Source organism: Lipotes vexillifer, unplaced genomic scaffold (genome assembly GCF_000442215.2).
Source record: "Lipotes vexillifer unplaced genomic scaffold, Lipotes_vexillifer_v1.1 scaffold1235, whole genome shotgun sequence".
In the NCBI taxonomy this organism is placed as follows: Eukaryota; Metazoa; Chordata; class Mammalia; order Artiodactyla; family Lipotidae; genus Lipotes; species Lipotes vexillifer.
In genome coordinates, this window is record NW_006775530.1 from 1,207,107 (window position 1) to 1,224,802 (window position 17,696).

The 17,696-nt window shown below is 42.6% G+C and overlaps 1 protein-coding gene across 1 annotated transcript in view; it reads right to left on the minus strand.

The window, feature by feature from the left end:
- TANGO6 (transport and golgi organization 6 homolog) overlaps positions 1–17,696 on the minus strand; it is a 188,581-nt gene that overhangs the window by 26,460 nt on the left and 144,425 nt on the right. Inside the window, exons 16-17 of the mRNA XM_007449938.1 lie at positions 16,242–16,393; positions 6,633–6,746 (exon numbers count right to left, since the gene is read on the minus strand). Of these exons, the coding sequence (XP_007450000.1) occupies positions 6,633–6,746; positions 16,242–16,393 (266 nt within the window). The remainder of the gene's footprint in view (positions 1–6,632; positions 6,747–16,241; positions 16,394–17,696) is intronic.

Genomic DNA, 17,696 nt, shown 5'->3' on the forward strand with positions numbered 1-17,696 from the left:
GGCTTCAGAGGGAGCATGGCCCACCTTGATTTGGGACTTCTGGCCTCCAGAACTGTAAGTAAATATTTGTTGTTTTAAGCACCCGATTTGTGGTACTTTGTTACAGCAGCCCTAGGAAACTGATATGGGGCCTAAGAGGATTTTTTCTTCTAAGATTGAAATGCAGCAACAGCAAGGAGAATGTCTTAAGAGTGAGTCAGAGGGAAGTGTCTGTAGGGGAAGAAACATTTTATAAACTTACAATATATTTTAAAATCCCTCTACGCCTCTGTCTCTACGGCATTGTAAACAATGTCCAAAAATGCTAAATTCTCATTAAATGCCATTTATCAATACTATCAATGTTTAAACACCCAAGCCTGGGACAGTAGTGGATGACCAACAGAACTGCTGCCCTTGTCAACTGGCCATAGCCTTATGCTCCCAGGAAGGAGCGATGCTCCTTAATTTCGGTCTGAAATGACTCTCCCAAGCACTTTTTCAAAGTTTACAAGAGGAGTAATTATTACCTGGATCCCAGCCATTTTAATATAAATGTTCTTTTCATTTGCTCCTCACGTGGAGCCTTAGATCTGTTAAAAGGAGCAGTGTCTGTGGAACTATCTCGGGGAAGGAAACTGGGCTCATTTAACTATATCCATAGCACACACACACAAAAAAACCCACAACAAACGCTCTCAAAATAACTTTCAGGGGCTTCCCTGGTGGCGCAGTGGTTGGGAGTCTGCCTGCCGACGCAGGGGACACGGGTTCGTGCCCTAGTCTGGGAGGATCCCACATGCCGCGGAGCGGCTGGGCCCGTGAGCCATGGCCGCTGGGCCTGTGCGTCCGGAGCCTGTGCTCCGCAATGGGTGAGGCCGCGACAGTGAGAGGCCTGCGTGTGTACCGCAAAAAAAAAAAAAAAAAAAGGAAGTAAAACAGAAATAACTTTCAGGATAAAACAAAGCCAAAGGAAGGAAACTTTCCATTCAGTCTGTCCCTTCCCTTATAACTTGCTGCTTGTGCTGTGTCAGAGATTAAGTGTCACATCTTCCCTCAGGTCCTAGTTCTCGGTCTGGACAGACAAGCACAAGGTGAACCCAGGACGCATGCACTAATCTTTTTGTACGGACCATGTGTAACTGCTGTCATTAAACAAGCATAACATCATACACAAACTATTTTCTTTTTAGCCACAGTTTGCTTTCTCTCTCACAAAGAAGTAGGAGAGTAATTTCGAACTGCACAAAAGTTACTGAAACCACTATTCCTAATGTTACTAAGAATAGGCTTCTATCAACAGAGTCCAACATTGGACTCGAAAGAAGGAATTAAAAACCATTCCTGGGTGGAGGCCTGGATTTGGCTGTGAACCTGATTCAGCCATCAATTAATAATTAATCCCAAACTCTTCCCCCTGAAGATGCTTCCAGGTTTTGCTTATTTTTGAAGATATGAAATGGTGTTAGGGTTGGTTGTCATCTTGAAGGAACGAATTCTAAAGCCTACTATTTAACTCTCACTAGACAGAGCAAAGAATAGATTATTCTTTTGTCATTTAAAATTAGGGATTAGGCACTTCCCTGGTGGCGCAGTAGTTGAGAATCTGCCTGACAATGCCGGAGACACCGGTTTGAGACCTGGTCCGGGAAGATTCCACATGCCGCGGATTAACTTAAGCCCGTGCGCCACGGCTACTGAGCCTGCGCTCTAGAGCCCATGAGCCACAACTACTGAGCCCACGTGCCACAACTACTGAAGGCTGGGCGCCTAGAGCCAGTGCTCTGCCACAAGGCAGGCCACAGCAATGAGAAGCCCACGCACCGCAACGAAAAGTAGCTCCCGCTCAAGGCAACTAGAGAAAGCCTGCATGCAGCAACGAAGACCCAACGCAGCCAAAAGAGAAAAAAAATATTTTTTAATTAAAAAAAAAAAAAAGCAAGGGAGAAAGTTTCAGTATTAAAACGTCACAATACTTAGTCACTACAAAACCTTGTGTCAAGTTCTCCAGTATTTCACAGTTCTTCTAAGAAGTCAACTTTCAGTAAACTATGCAGAGGACTGTGGTAGTAATTACCTAAATAAATCTAGAACTGGTCAACCCCAAATCACTCATTCTTAAGATAATCAATTTTTTTTTCCCATTGTACATACAGTTGATTCTCATTATTTGTGGTAGTTGTGTTCTACAAAGTTGTATGAACACTGAATTAATGGATACTGAACCACTGCTCCTAAGGGAAATATCAGGTTAGGATTCTGAGAGCCTCTGGCCACACCAAATCACTCATTCAAAAATCTTTTTCTTCAAAATCAAAACTACAGTGAGGTACCACCTCACACCAGTCAGAATGGCCATCATTAAAAAGCCTACAAATAACACACGCTGGAGAGAGTGTGGAGAAAAGAGAACCCTCTTATACTGTTGGTGGGAATGTAAATTGGTGCAGCCACTATGGAAAACCAGTATGGAGGTTCCTCCAAAAACTAAAAATAGAGTTGCCATATGATCCAGCAATCCCACTCCTGGGCATATATCCAGACAAAACTATAATTCACAAAGATACAGGCACCCCTATGTTCATAGAAGCACTATCTACAATAACCAAGACATGGCAACAACCTAAATCTCCATCAACAGATGAATGGATAAAGAAGATATGGGGTATATATACACTGGAATATTACTCTGCCATCAAAAAGAATGAAATAATGCCATTTGCAGCAACATGGATGGACCTAGAGATTATCATACTAAGTGAAGTGAAGTCAGAAAGAGAAAGGCAAATACCATATGATAGCACTTCTATGTGGAATCTAAAATATGATACAAATCAACATATCTACCAAACAAAAACAGACTCACAGATACAGAGAATAGACTTGTGGTTGCCAACAGGGAGGTGGGGTAGGGGAGGGAAGGAATGGGAGTCTGGGATCAGCAGAGGCAAACTATTATATATAGGATGGACAAACAATAGGATCATACTGTATAGCACAGGGAACTATATTCAATATTCTGTGACAAACCATAATTGAAAATACACACACACACACACACACACACACACACACACACACACACATGTATGTGTATATATATATATATATTTTTTTTTTTTTTAAAAACGGAGTCACTTTGCTGTACAGAAGAAATTAACATTGTGAATCAACTATACTTCAGTGAAATTAAAAAAACATATATTTTTCTTTTCTTTCTGTTCTCCACACTGGATAATTTCTATTGCTCTACCTGCAAATTCACTTATTCTTTCCTTGGTTACCTCCATTCTGCTTTTAATTCCATCAAATTATTTTTTAAAAAACTCAGATATTATAGTTTTGGTTCTAGAACTTCAATATGGCTTTTTTTCTTTTTGCGGTACGTGGGCCTCTCCCACTGCAGAGCACAGGCTCCGGACGTGCAGGCCCAGCGGCCATGGCTCACATGCCCAGCCACTCCGCGGCATATGGGATCCTCCCAGACCAGGGCACGAACCCGTGTCCCCTGCATCGGCAGGCAGACTCTCAACCACTGCGCCACCAGGGAAGCCCCAATATGGCTTTTTAAAAAAAATTGTGAGATTTCCTATCTTTTATTTAACTGCAGGCATATTTTTCTGTTACTTCCCTGAGGATAATTACAATAGCTGCATCAAATTCCTTGCCTGATAATTCTAACATCAGGATTATCTTGGGGTTGGTCTCAGTTAATTTTCTTTTCTAGTGGGAATATGTTCCATTTTCCTGGGGTTTTATATATTGAGCATTTTGGGTTGTATCCTGGACATTATGAATGTTACGTTATGGAGACTGGACCCTGTTCTCCAATTAGTGCATTTTTTTCTTTTTTTAAAAATCAGGTAATTATCTTGCTTGCTTTAGGGGTCAGCCAGAGATGTGGGCACACAGAATTTAGGAATCCTCTCTCTGGATCTTTCCCTTCCAGGATGCCCCCTTTCTCTCCTGTAGCTGTGGTTCCCCCAGATTCAGTCTTCTGGTTCCCCAGCCCAAAAAGACTGTGATTTCTCCACCAGTACCCCTAATGCACTGCACGCCTCCCTAGACATTACCTGCCCCTAGGCTGAAAGCCAAGAAAATGGGAACTTACTCTATACAGCACCTCTTCTCTAAACATGGACACTCCATGAGAATCTGCCTGCTTCTGACCACTCTTTAGTGTCCTCGGCTAACTACTTACTATATTATGTCCAGAGTTCATAGTTGTTATCTGAACGAGGGCCAGTCTGGTAGGCTGTTGCTCAGTCATTACTGTCCCAGTTATTCATTATTGTCTTTGGAATGAATTTAGGAATATGGATGTTCTAAACATTTACAGTTCTTAGAATGAACAAGTCACCTTGCAAAGACTTAACTTGGGAAAAGCTGGATAGTTAGGCACAATTTTCTCATGCTGCCGCCCAGCTCATCTCCTCCACGATGAGGAGGGCTGTTCTTAACTCTGAGGCCAACAGAAAGTACAGGTCTAAACATACCTCCTTCTCCTGGGTGTTCCTCATAAATTCAATTTTCAGCAAAGGTAAGGTAGAATGAGCTTAAAGGGGGTTCCCTTCTGGCTTCAGGCTATACTTGGGAATCAGTGAATAAACAGATATGATCATAAGGCCAAAACAAGGCTAAGCAGAGAAAATAAGTGTTTCAATAAGAAAGTGAATGCTGTATTTCCCTCCAATGTGGATATTCTGGCTATCTGCAAATGGGAAAGAGGTAAAAGCTACCTCATCATTTGGGGGTGGTAATGTCTTCCCCCTCTCTGATCCCAATCTATCTCCTGATTTTCTGGACCTCTACCTCTTACTGGGCTCTCTGCTTTCTTTTCAAGCTGCCAGAACCACAGAGTTTCTTGGTTGGCACATCTACGAGCAACAGAGAATTCACTGAAACCTAGGATTACCTTTTGGCACTCCACAGTTTGAGAGATAGTGATTAGAAGGAAAAAAACAAAACAAAACTTCAACAATGAGGTGGCATTTTCATTTCAGCTGTTCCTGGGGGGCAAAACAGAACAGTAAAGAAAATCTTAGATTGAAAGCTTTGTGGTTATCTCTGCTTCTCCTTAAAGTGCCCCAATTATAATCACACCTACGATTACAAGATTTAACACACCTGGTCTCAAGGATGTGACAGGAAGAGGAATCATACCCTCACCCCATCCCGTTTCCTTTTCTTTATTCACTGAGTAAGCACGATTTATAAATTCTAGTGAGTGCAGACTAGAGGTGGTTTGGAGAACAGAGGTTTTTCATTCACATGGCTTTTTCAAAGTGGCAAAAATCTTCCATGGCCTCAAATTATTTTAGTACTGGTGAGACAAGCAGTGTTGCTTTCATTGGCTACACACTGATGTGAGAAACCTGGATAGAGTTTCTTTCTATTTCTTCTCTCACTTTACTAACCAGACAGTTTGCTCTGCTACGGACACACAGACACACGCACACACATACTCTTACTGAGTAAGGGTGTGTACACTTACAGAGTTTCTAAGATTTATTTTAAGAGTGTTGTAACTCAAATTTTAAAATAAATTTTGAAATAATTTTAGATTTACAGAAAAGTTGCGAAGACAATAGAGAATTCCTGTATACTCCTCACCCAGTTTCCCCTATTGTTAACGACTTATGGTATATTTGGTATGGTATATTTGTCAAGAGTTTTGTAGATTTTGACAGTGGGTAAAAAACACTGACTCTTTCTTAATCCCATTTTGTACAGCAGATTCTCAACAAGAGCAGTGTGTACCCTAAAACAAGTACCTGAGATATCAAGTTATGATCTCTATGTCCCCCACTCTTACCAAAGTCCTAGATAATTACTAGGGGATAACGCTTGTACAAAAATGGTGTCAGGAACTTGATATGGCAAAATTCTAGCATGAACAAAGCCATGTGTCTGACAAAACACTTTTCTAATGGCTTCAATGACACTTAGTTAAATACTGATGTGCCAGCCACAGTCGAGCACTGTGGATGCCAGGAAGTGAATTATTAATGCAAACTCTCTTTATAAAGTCAACTGGGAATGAATTTCCATTAAAATCAAGAAGAAAATTAATTTAGAGGTCACTCATTCTCAGCATACATATGGATATATAAACCTTCCTCCTGGACTGTCCACACACTGGGGAGAAATCCAGCCAAACCCACTTGGAGGAGGAATAAAAGTTTAATTTATGCAACAACTAAAATCTCATGGATTGAACTCACAGCTAGAAAGGAAACATTTGAAATGAGGCCCTTTAGTGATTCTGTATGAACAATGAAATGAGTCAGGAAGACAAATCACTCAAGTTCAGGCCACAGAGGCAGGCTTGGTGCAGTCCAGCTAGCTCACCCTGGAACCTGTCCCTCTGAGGGGAATGCTGGGACCCAGAATCTCAACCTGTAAACTTGTGCCCTGGTTTTTCTGCAGTGGTTAGTGTGCAGTCTGCCTAATATGATACAGAGGAAAAAGAGACTCATTGAAGATGCAAACAATACAATCTTCCTGCAAACAGTACAATCCCTGCTGACTGACTCATCTGCATGAATTCATCCGGGAAAAAGGTTCAAGGCCTCCGCTGGTGAAAGGAAGACTGGTAAACAGATAAAGAACAAACAGGTAGGGAATTTGCAAATGGTAAGAGACTGACTTACCACAGTAGCTTTCTGGCTGAGTCCCCGAAGCAGCAGCACAATCACATGGACAGCAGCTCTGCGCACCTGAACTTCACGGTCTGTTTTAGCCACAGCAATCAGACAAGTTGTTACCTAGGAGGGTGAGGGAAAAAGAAGTCAATAAAAATCAGGATTGCACAATTACCTAAAACTTTTCAACTGTGTTCCATATTCTACACATTCATCACAAACAATCTGGCTTAGAGCGGTGGGTTGCTTCCTCATTCTCTATGAAGAGGGAGAGATATAGTGGTAGAGATCTTGATTTAGTCTGGCTTTTCTGGAAAGGGGCAAAATCTGGTTTGGAATTCAGGAGGGAGACTAGGGAGTGGGAAGGAATACAGGTATATAATAACGGTATGGTCAAAGGTGAATATTTCCTCAAAAGTGGGAAGAACTGTTACTTGTCCCACTCTGGGGACATCAAATTGAAGGAAGAAAAAATGGTCTGAAACACAGTGGCTTCTAGGGACGGAGGACCATGGAGATTTAGCTAAGAAGGCTTCAGAGTTCAAGGTCTGGCGTGAATATCAATGTGCCAACTGATGAAAGTTTCAGCCCAGGGATAGAGAAATACATAAATATTCAAACTGATCTTCTAGCCTGTCCAGACGTCCTGGTACACTACAATTCTAGTGTACACCCACGTGAGTTACCAGGGGCCAACTGATGAGACTCCCTGCCTGGGATTCTTCATTTGTGGAATGGGTCTTTCAGTGCTCATTTACTTTAGAAGACAGCTCTATAACAGAAAGGACTTACAAATTACTTGCAAAACATGGTAAATGTTTACTTGCAGATATATAGCTGATAACTATATGTCATAAAATGAGAAAATTTCTGTATCCTGTACCAGCCATCCTGCCCCCACCCTGATCCGGGTAGACACAAAAATATTCTAAAACCTCCATAAAGAGATACCATTAGAAAACAACAACAACAAACAGCAACAAACCTTTCTGAGGTATTTGTGCAAGAATGAAAAGGTAAAAACAAAAATTTTGAAAGTGTGACCAATGACAGCAAAAATCTGAAGGTAAGTCTAAATTTCAGTTGGTCTCTCACATACTCTGTTATGTGATTTACTGTGTGAGTGTATATCTTGGCCAACTGTGGAAGGCTTTCTAACCATGATAAGAAAATAGCCAGATTGTGTGCTTGGGAACATGTATAAATACATATTATGTTTAAAGAATGGTTTTTTAAAAGGTTTAAAAAAAGAATCCAGGGACAAATGAGGAAATAGGCTTGTGCAGAAATTTTAACTATGCAGGTTGTATTTTTCACAGCTTTCAAACAGTTGGGCATAGTTCAAAGTGTCTAATTAATCAGTGATGGCAAAGGGATTAGAAGAAGTAGCTTGTTCTTAAATATAATTGCATCTGTGATGCACTGGCATTTAATCAAGTTGTACATCTATTAGACAAACTTGACGCTTACAAGTGAAGGGAAATCCCAGAAAAGCTCAACTCTTTGGGGGATGTTTTTCAATAAGACCCAGCAAGCTGCTTCTGCTTTTGACCTGGAACCCTGACTCGAGGTCATCAGTGGCTTCCATGCTTCTGGCATTAACAGTAGAAGCAATTCAGTCCTAGGAGGAGTCCCTTGGGTGACCTCCAAACAGGCAACAATATAATAGGTACCTCCACTTGCAGGCTTAGTATTTAAGAGGTAAGAGCTGAAATCAGAGAAACAAGTTAGAGCTAGGTGGAGTCCTTCCTGACACATAAAAGATTAGCTTATTCAGTCTGATAACTAAAGTATGAAAGCCAGCCCAGGGCCATGTAATGCTCAGACTCCCCCAAGTCTTTTGCCTGCTTCCCTCTAGGTTTAGTTTTGGGCCCGTGTTTCCACATTTGGCGGGCAAAAGCCTCCGAGCCTGGAATCCCACCGGTGTCCAGCTTTGCCACCTCTGTTCTGCCTCACTATGCTGGCGGGCCATGCCTCTGCCTCAGGGCTCAGTGTAGCACCAGCTCTGACTGTCGGGCATTTATTCCACAATCAGGAGAGGCAGAAGCACCCTGGCTGGAAAAGGGCTTCCCCTGCAAGGCCAGTCCTTGCATGCCAGTGCCACCCTGAAGGTGTGACCGGGAGGAGCTGGCTGTTACAAGCCCTACTGAGATCAGCCGGAATGGCCTCCTGCTCTTAGTGATTTATGCACCAGATTGTACCAAGTCCACCTGCAATCAGCCATCCAGGACAATCAGGAAGAAGCCTGTGAACAGAAGAGTTCCTGGACCTTCCTCAACACCTCTGTCATAGGACCAAATCCCATGAAAGGAACAATGTTTGGTTGTGCGAAATGTTTTTAAAGCATCAGAATTTTAATATGGTCTTGCAGATATCACTGAAAGATAAGAACAGCCTCTGTTCATGTCAAGCTCCCGCAACCAACTCGTAACGTTGCTCTTCTACAAGCCAGTGGGGTAGCCTCCTCGTCAAAGACCAGAAGGGGGGAGGTCGCATGGCCGCTCTCTTCCATCTGTCCAGTCTGAACAAGTCGCCCCCAGGGCCAGTCTCTCTCACCTCCAACCCCAAGGACGTACTCAACACTGCCTTCCACCCCCGCCTAAAAGCTTTGGCGGATAGATAGATGATGTAAGGTCTTTACTAATGTATGAACTGGAGTCTTACTAAAGGGCAGAAACCCATTCCATGGGATCTTCATGTTACCTGTCCTAAGGGTCCATGTACCTATTCTAGTAAACCAAACTATGGAAGGATTCTTTTTATTGGCTAAATTATGTAAATCATATCCATTTTTGAAAGCCATGCGGAGACAAAAATGACGACTGCTTTGGAAACGCTAAAGGTCAGTTGAAGCAATTTCACACTTGATAGGAGCCAACAGAAATACAGAAAACATCACTCCCCAAACAGCTGGCAAGCACCAAGCATAATCAGAAATATAAATAAAGATAAAACAGATGGCAAGAGTACCAAAAACCAACTTTGGAAAATTCCAGAAGAGAGGTAGCAGAATTGAGGTATCAAGAAAGCATGATTTCAACTTTCCAGCTGCACCTTCATCCCTTTCCCTAAAATCTCCTGCTAAAATTCAGTCTGCTGACTTGTTGGAAACTAGACCATCTGTCCTTCTATTTTGTAAACTAAGAAACTTTACCAGCAAAGGCAGGGTGGCCTCTAATTCCCGCATGCTTTGCTTTACCTGACATGGGGGACTTCCCTGGTGGTCTAGCGGTTAGGACTTTGCCTTCCAGTGCAGGGGGTGCAGGTTCGATTCCTGGTCTGGGAGCTAGGATCCCACATGCCTCAGGGCCAAAAAACCAAAACATAAAATGAAGCAATATTGTAACAAATTATATAAAGACTTAAAAAAAAACAAAACAAAAAAAACCTGACGTGGAACAGAACCGTGGTGGCTCCGTTGCTTCCTTGAGGTTTCCCAGGACATCTAACCGAGCCCTCATCTCAGTGCATGAGCTGTCACTTAGGAAACTGCACTGATTGTGGCAAATCTGGTAATCAATTCAGATCATTTAGTGGATCAGAGGTGATAGCTCTGCATCAGACCCCAAAGCTCGGGTTCGTGGAATTCTGGGCACTACCTTACAAGTGGCTTGCTCCTGCACTTGTCACCTGGGGCGTACCTTATTTGCTGTACCGGGGATGGGCCTCTCGCTGTGGTTCGCTTACATCATATTTACTTTTCATGGAGAACGATAAAGATGAAAGAGCCTATCAAGATTTGGTTTTAAGCAATACAGTTCTTGACAAGAACAAGGAGAAATCGGAGAGCAATAATAATGCTCTCCAAACAGATTAAATCTTGACATCAACAGAGAGGAAAAACCTGAATTCCCAGTACAGAGACTGTGGAAGGGTTGGTCCTATCCCTTACGTTCCTTCCCTACCAGCAAGCACTGTCACGGCACAGACAGGGCCCAAGTCTGGACCACGCAACAGGGAGGACAGCTTTCTTCAGATGCCCAAGAACCACAGGTATGACCCCCAGATCAGATCACATCAGAAGAGCCTATGGTGGTTGGTTTGTTCAATTTTACATCAAAGCAAGTTACACTTCTCCTCTTTCTCTGCCTGGCTGACACTTGACCAATGTGACTTTTTTGCTGTCAGGTAAACCCTGACAGTTTACCTGAGGGTCCCAGCTCCGTGTTCCCTCAGCACCTTGGGCTTGTCCTAGGAGATCGCTCTAGTCCACTGTTTATTTATTCCTCTGTGTTTCACACTCTACTGAGATTTCCTTGGGGGCAGAGATTGGGTCCTTTTCTGTGTCCTCTAACATACCTGGCACGTGACAAACACACACGAAGAAGAATTCCTTCAGTTTGCAGCCAAAGACAAGTTTCCCCAGAGTTAAGGCTCCTTCTCCACCAGTACACACTGGGGCCAAGCATTTCAAGAGTTTTCATGAGACACTGAAAGAACTGTCGTAGAAGACGACACAATGATCTTTCGAAATAAGTTAGAGCATTTCATTCCTCTGCTTTGGCTTCCCATCTCACTCACAGTAAAAGCCGAAGCCCAGAATGCTCTCTCCCCATGTACCTGCCTGGGTCAGCTCCTGCTCCCTGCATGGCTCTGCTTAAGTCACTGATCAGTGAAGCTTCTCCTGTCCATCCAAGTTCACATACAACAGCAAACTCCCTCCATGTCCCTTGCCTTACTAGATTCATCTCCTTCACACTTACTCCATCTGGCACAGTATATACTTGTTTACACACTTGCTTGTTTGTTACCTAACTCTCCTCTCTAGCATGTCAGCTCCACAAGGACAGGAACTTTGCTGTGTTCAGAGCTGGATCCCCCCCACCTAGCATAAGGCTTGGTTGTAGTCTCATAACTGGCACAGAGTAAGTGCTCAGTAAGTATTTGTCAAATGAAAAACAAATGAATGAAGAATTACTTAAAAGCCAGGCCAAATCTCCCACTTTTTCAATGAGAATGGACAAGAGTGGTCTGACTACAGGAGGACTCAATGGCTGAAATACTAAGACTGTCAGGTGTCCAATCATGTTCAAACTTGCAGTCCACCCAAGGCAGCTGGTATGGCACTGATGACATGGCAAGCGTTGGATGCTACATAAGAAGGAACATCTAAAAAGAAGAGACAGAAATTATGTGGGACGGAAACACGTGGTTTTTCAGATCAGTGGGAATATATTGTCTTCTGAAGTTTCACTGCCAAAAGCAAGTGCTATTACAACAGAGCTACATGACCCTTCCTGTCAGTAGCTTTTCTCACATGGCAACTCCCTTCTTTTTCAAGGGCACAAAAGTAATCTTATAAATGAATTGAAACATTTATTGAGAGACAATATAGAGGAGTGGTTAAGCGCACAGATACAGGAACCAACTGCCTACATTCAAATCCCAACTTTGCCACTTCCAATAATCATGAACTTGGCAACTGATTTAATTTCTCTGTGCCTCAGTTTCCTCTTTGAGGATTGGATCAGCTGACTTACATAAGGCACTAAGAAGAGTGTTAAGTGCTTGCTACGGTTACTATTTTTTTTTTGGCCGCATCACGCAGCATGCAGGATCTTAGTTCCCGGACTAGGGATCGAACCCATGCCCCCTGTAGTGGAAGCGTGGAGTGGACTGCTAGGGAAGTCCCAATTACTATTTTTAAAACATGTAGGAACTTGTCTTCCCAAGTAAGCCTTATCTTCCTCTTCCTTCAAAATTAATCAGTAAACACATACTGAGTACCTACTATATGCCAAATGCTGTGTTTGGCGCTAGGCGGTATACAAAGGTAAATAAAGACTGGTTCTGTCCTTGCTGTGCTCACAATTATTAAAGATAATAAACACTCCTGGGATTGATGTTACAGAGTGTCCAGGTCTCTAGAAGTGGGGCAGGGTCACTGGACAAGGGGTTTGCCTGACAGGTGCCCCCAGGGCAGCAGCTCCTCACATTCAATTCTAAGGTTGAAACAAAAGGAAGGATTCTCTCTTTGTGTTAGCACCTATGGTAAGCAAAGAGTCTACTACCTATTCATACTTCATTTCTGAGGGCTTAATAAGCAATGCTCAATTCTCGCTGTGAGCCAGAATGTTGTAAAGCTAACAAGGCCCTTCATCATGTAGTCTCTGCCTGGTCTCGTTTCAGACCTGCTACCAGTGAACCGCTCGCCCCACCCCTCCACTCTAACCTTTTGGATCTTCCTATAGTTCGTCAAACATGTCAGGCTGTCCCACACCACAGTGCCTTTGCACAAGCTGCTCCCTCTGCTGAAATGCTCGCCTCTGCTTTTTTGGGCTACCTAATTTCTACCTGTTCTCCAGATTCAGCTCTAAGTGTCTCTTCCTCCAGCACATCTTTGACAACACCCAAACCTGACTGAGGGGCTCCTAAAATGTGCTCCCATAGCACCTAGCACAATTAACTGGACTGTAACTGTAATCATTGCTGTTTGTATCTTCCACAGGTGGCCCATGCCCAGAAGACAAGGTAGTATCTTTCGGGTTTTGTATTCCTGGCCTGTAACAAAGGGGCCTGGAACACTGCAGGTGTTTGGTAAATGTACGACTGAGGACATTTGAAGGACACTGGTTACCCCTGTTCTCATCTCCTTGCTGTCCATCCTCATCACTGTCATTGTCAGCTCCCTTCAAATGACCAAAATGCTCCTTAAAGAAAAATCTTAATACAGAAAAGTAAAATTTCTTCACTCAAAAATCACCTTCTCAATGGGGCTTACCTTGACTACCCCATTTAGACTGCAACCTCCCCTCCACCTAATGCTATAATCCTGGTCACCCTTACTTGCTCTACTTTTTCTTATTTTCCACAGAACTTATCATTGTCTACCATACTATATATTTTATATCATTTACTGTCTGTCTCCTCTCCCTAGAACGTAAGCTCCATGCCGATGGGAATCACTGCCCATTTTGAAGAATGATATGTTGTAGGTGTCCAGAATGCTGCTTGGCATATAGTAGGCACTCAGTAACAACTGTTAAATAAATCACTGTATTACTCATATACATTATCCCTACATCCTTGTAACAATCCTGCATTATAGATATTTTAATCCCATTTTCTAGGTCAGGAAACCAAGCCCAGAGTCTACGTCATCTGACCAAGTGAACACAGGTAAGTGGGTGGTGGGACAGGGCCTAATTTATTCCCATCCCCAAGTGTGCTTGGAAATTTGGTTCTCTTTCAACAGGTCGGGTGGTCTCCAGAAAGATGATACTTCTTAAATGTTACAAAATCTGCTTTAGCTCAATCTTTCTAATTAACCAAACCAAGAAATTTTTCCAACACTTTCAACAGGAAATCATATGCCACCAGCATGCAACAGTCTCCTTAAGAGAGAGAAAGGAAAGAAGATCTAGGAACTCAAAAAGAAATACGGTCTCAGTTTTTGGGTTCAGAGAAGATCATGATGTCAGGCACAGTTTGAGTTCACTGGCTTTAGAAAATGTATGGGATACTGTCAAATCTGAGCTGATTCACTTGGAGATCTGGGGGAAATTTTTATTCAGCTCATGGCCATGTTTAAAAAAACTGGGGGATGCTTACTCAACTTCGTGAATACACTAAAAACCACTGAATTATACCCTTTAAGTGGGTGAATTGTATAGTATGTGAATTCTATCTCTGTTATTAAGAATAATAATATTTGGGTTTGGTTCAGATCATGGTCCATGAGTTTGTTTCAGTTCATGGTTTATGGTTCACTTTGGGTTGAGTCATGTGAACAGATCAAATAAACAGAGAAAAAAAATGTGGGAACCATTTCAAAATTTGACCCAGATTATTTATAACAGACTGAAATCTTTAGCTGCTATAACCAAATAGACCTGCAGAGTCCTTAAGTGTTACAAGTTAATACACTAAAGAAAAAGAGATTTGCAAAGTGCCATCCAAAACAAATAAAAATCAGGCGCCCAATGGTTCATGCATAATAGAGCACTGAAAGGTTTTAAGTTGGTAGTAATCATTGTTTCTAAGTTATTAAAAACAGATACAGAAAGTTAGGCATAGGGCTGTGTCCCTCGAGTTAGAGTTAAAGGAGAAGAGGACTTCCCTGGTGGTGCAGTGGTTAAGAATCCGCCTGCCAGTGCAGGGGACATGGGTTTGAGCCCTGGTCCAGGAAGATCCCACATGCCGCAGAGCAACTAAGCTCGAGTGCCACGATTACTGAGCCTGTGCTGCAGAGCCCGCAAGCCACAACTACTGAAGCCCGTGCACCTAGAGCCCGTGCTCCACAACAAGAGAAGCCACCACAGTGAGAAGCCCGCGCACCGCAACGAAGAGTAGCCCCCGCTGGCCACATCTAGAGAAAACCTGCACGCAGCAACGAAGACCCAACGCAGCCAAAAATAAATAAATAAATATTTTTTAAAAAAGAGGAAACAACTATGTATAACTTTCCTAAAAGTCCTAAGTTGAAATTTAACGATAAGTAGCCTTTATAATCAATTAAACTAAGCATATAAAGCTCAGGAGTCAGGAAATACCATACATTCAAGCATATGTATACATCCATGAGCATGTTTCTCTGCTTGTTGATAAGACACAATCACCAAACACTGAAGAAAATTCCTTCTCAGTAGATATTTCTTAAGATTTGATGTTCAACATGGTCAGCCCTAGGATACTGAATAATGTGAAAGAAGCCAGTATTACAAAGTTACTAAGTTTTTGATCTTGTAAACTTATGTGCATATATGAAAAATCTAGTCTCTCATAAATAATAAGGTAATATAAACTGTATTTTATTTACGTATTTATAATTTATAAGCCATCTTCTTCCTTAAAGATTTAAGATGGTGAAGCCCACTGAGTAAAAAGACACCTGGCAGCATATTAACTAGTCTTCTTTTGCCCATCATCATCTTTAAGTAGCAGAGTGTCTAGTACATAGTATGTACTTGAGACATATGTTCATATATTGATGACTAAGTAAACACAAGGGCAAAGATAAATCTTAAGAGGCTAAAGAAAGATATTCATAGAGGACAACAGTGCAATGTACCTTTCACTAAATCTTAAACTCTAAAACCAGTTTAAATCTTAAACTCTAAACACTGGAGACGTGTCCAGTGCCAACATCTTGTATGGCTATTATTCTGGCTGCTCATTTATCCTTTACCTACTACCTACAGTACCAGGCACTGGGTATAAAGCGGTGAACAAAACATGGAACTTAATTACTCTTTTCTGATAAGACCCTGTCTCCCTGAATACAAGGCACTTCCAACCGAAGAGGGCCAATTAGAGTATGTATTTGCCTGAGAGTTTTCTGTAAACAGAGATGAGACTCACAGATGGCCCAGAAAACTAGGGTAAACTTCTGCTTGCACTTGCTCAAAGCTTCTTCAATTCGGTTATGTTTCCTTGGACTCTTTATAATAAATCCCCTTTTATGGCTTAAAGTAGGTTAAGATGACTTCCTGTCACTTGCAATTTAAAAATTCCTACTAAATCAACTTTCAATATACATATGAGACTAGCGAGGCTGAGGGAGGTTAAATGACTTACCAGATCTAGAAAAAGAACACAGGTCTCCTAACTCCCAGTGCTGAGCTATATAATAGGTTCAAGTAAAAACAAACTTCAGAGAAAGGAATCAACATGCAGTACCTCATGAACCACAGAGCCCAGCATGAAGTCCAACCTCTGGCACAGTTCTCCAAGATTGGATAAGCTGCTGGCCCTGTGAGCACTATCTGGATCTCTTGCTCCCCTCAGGAAGGTGTGGATCAAAGGTTCTCGGTACTCTGAGACCATGTCCCCTGTAGAAAAAGGGAAGAAATCAAAATACTTCAAAACAAACTTTCAATTTCTTAAAGAAGGAATAACATATCACCATGGCACATGGTATGGTGTTTTTTTTTGGTTTTTTTGTGGTACGCAGGCCTCTCACTGCTGCGGCCTCTCCTGCCACGGAGCACACGCTCCGGACACGCAGGCCCAGAGGCCATGGCTCACAGGCCCAGCCGCTCCGCATGCGGGATCCTCCCGGACCGGGGCACGAACCCATGTCCCCTGCATCGGCAGGCGGACTCCCGACCACTGCGCCAGCAAGGAAGCCCTGTATGGTGTTTTGTATTTTTCAAAGTACTTGCATAACCATTAAAAATCATGCTCTGGAAGAATGTTAGGGAAAATATTCATGATGAATTATTTTGTGAAAAAGCAAGTAGAATCCCAATTATAATCTAAAAACCTACATGTGGAAATAAAATATTTGAAGACTTTAAAATTTATGTATATATAAAAGAGAAAAATGTACATATCATAAGTGCATAGCTTAATAAACTTTCATAAACTCAATACAACTGTCACAGTCACACAAACAGCAAGTATGGTCCTAGGCTAGAGCCTGGTCATTAGCCCAGTACTCTTCCTACACTATCACCCTACCTACTCAAGCAAATTGAGTGAAAGACAATCAAGGCATTTTGGGTCCTTGTCAAAGAGAGATCTATGATTCTTCACTCATTTGGCAGATCTTTACTAAGAGTCCTACTATATGCTAAGCACAGCTTCTGATGCTTGGGATATATGGTGAACAAAAGCAGCAAAGAGTCTTGCCCTCTTGGAGTTTCCATTGTAGTGTAAATTACACAGTATGTTAGAAGGTAATACATGCCATGGCGGGGGAGGGGCGGGGCAGGAGGAGGAAAGCAGCGTGGAAAAAAAAAAAGGAGTAATGAAGAGGGTGGCAGACTTCAGTTTTTAAAAAGACGGCCAGGGTTGGCTTCATTGAGATGGTTGAGACATTTAATCAAAGGCTAGAAGGTGAGGCTGTTGCCCATGTGGACATCTGGGGGAGGAGCACAGCAGGAAGAGGGAACAGCTAGTGTAAAAAAAAAGCTTGTGGGGGAGCATGACTGTGGAGGAATGTCAAGAAAGCCCCAGAGGGCTTCCCTGGTGGCGCAGTGGTTGAGTGTCCACCTGCTGATGCAGGGGACACGGGTTCGTGCCCCGGTCCAGGAAGATCCCACATGCCGCGGAGCAGCTGGGCCCGTGAGCCATGGCCGCTGAGCCTGCGCGTCCGGAGCCTGTGCTCCGCAACGGGAGAGGCCACAACAG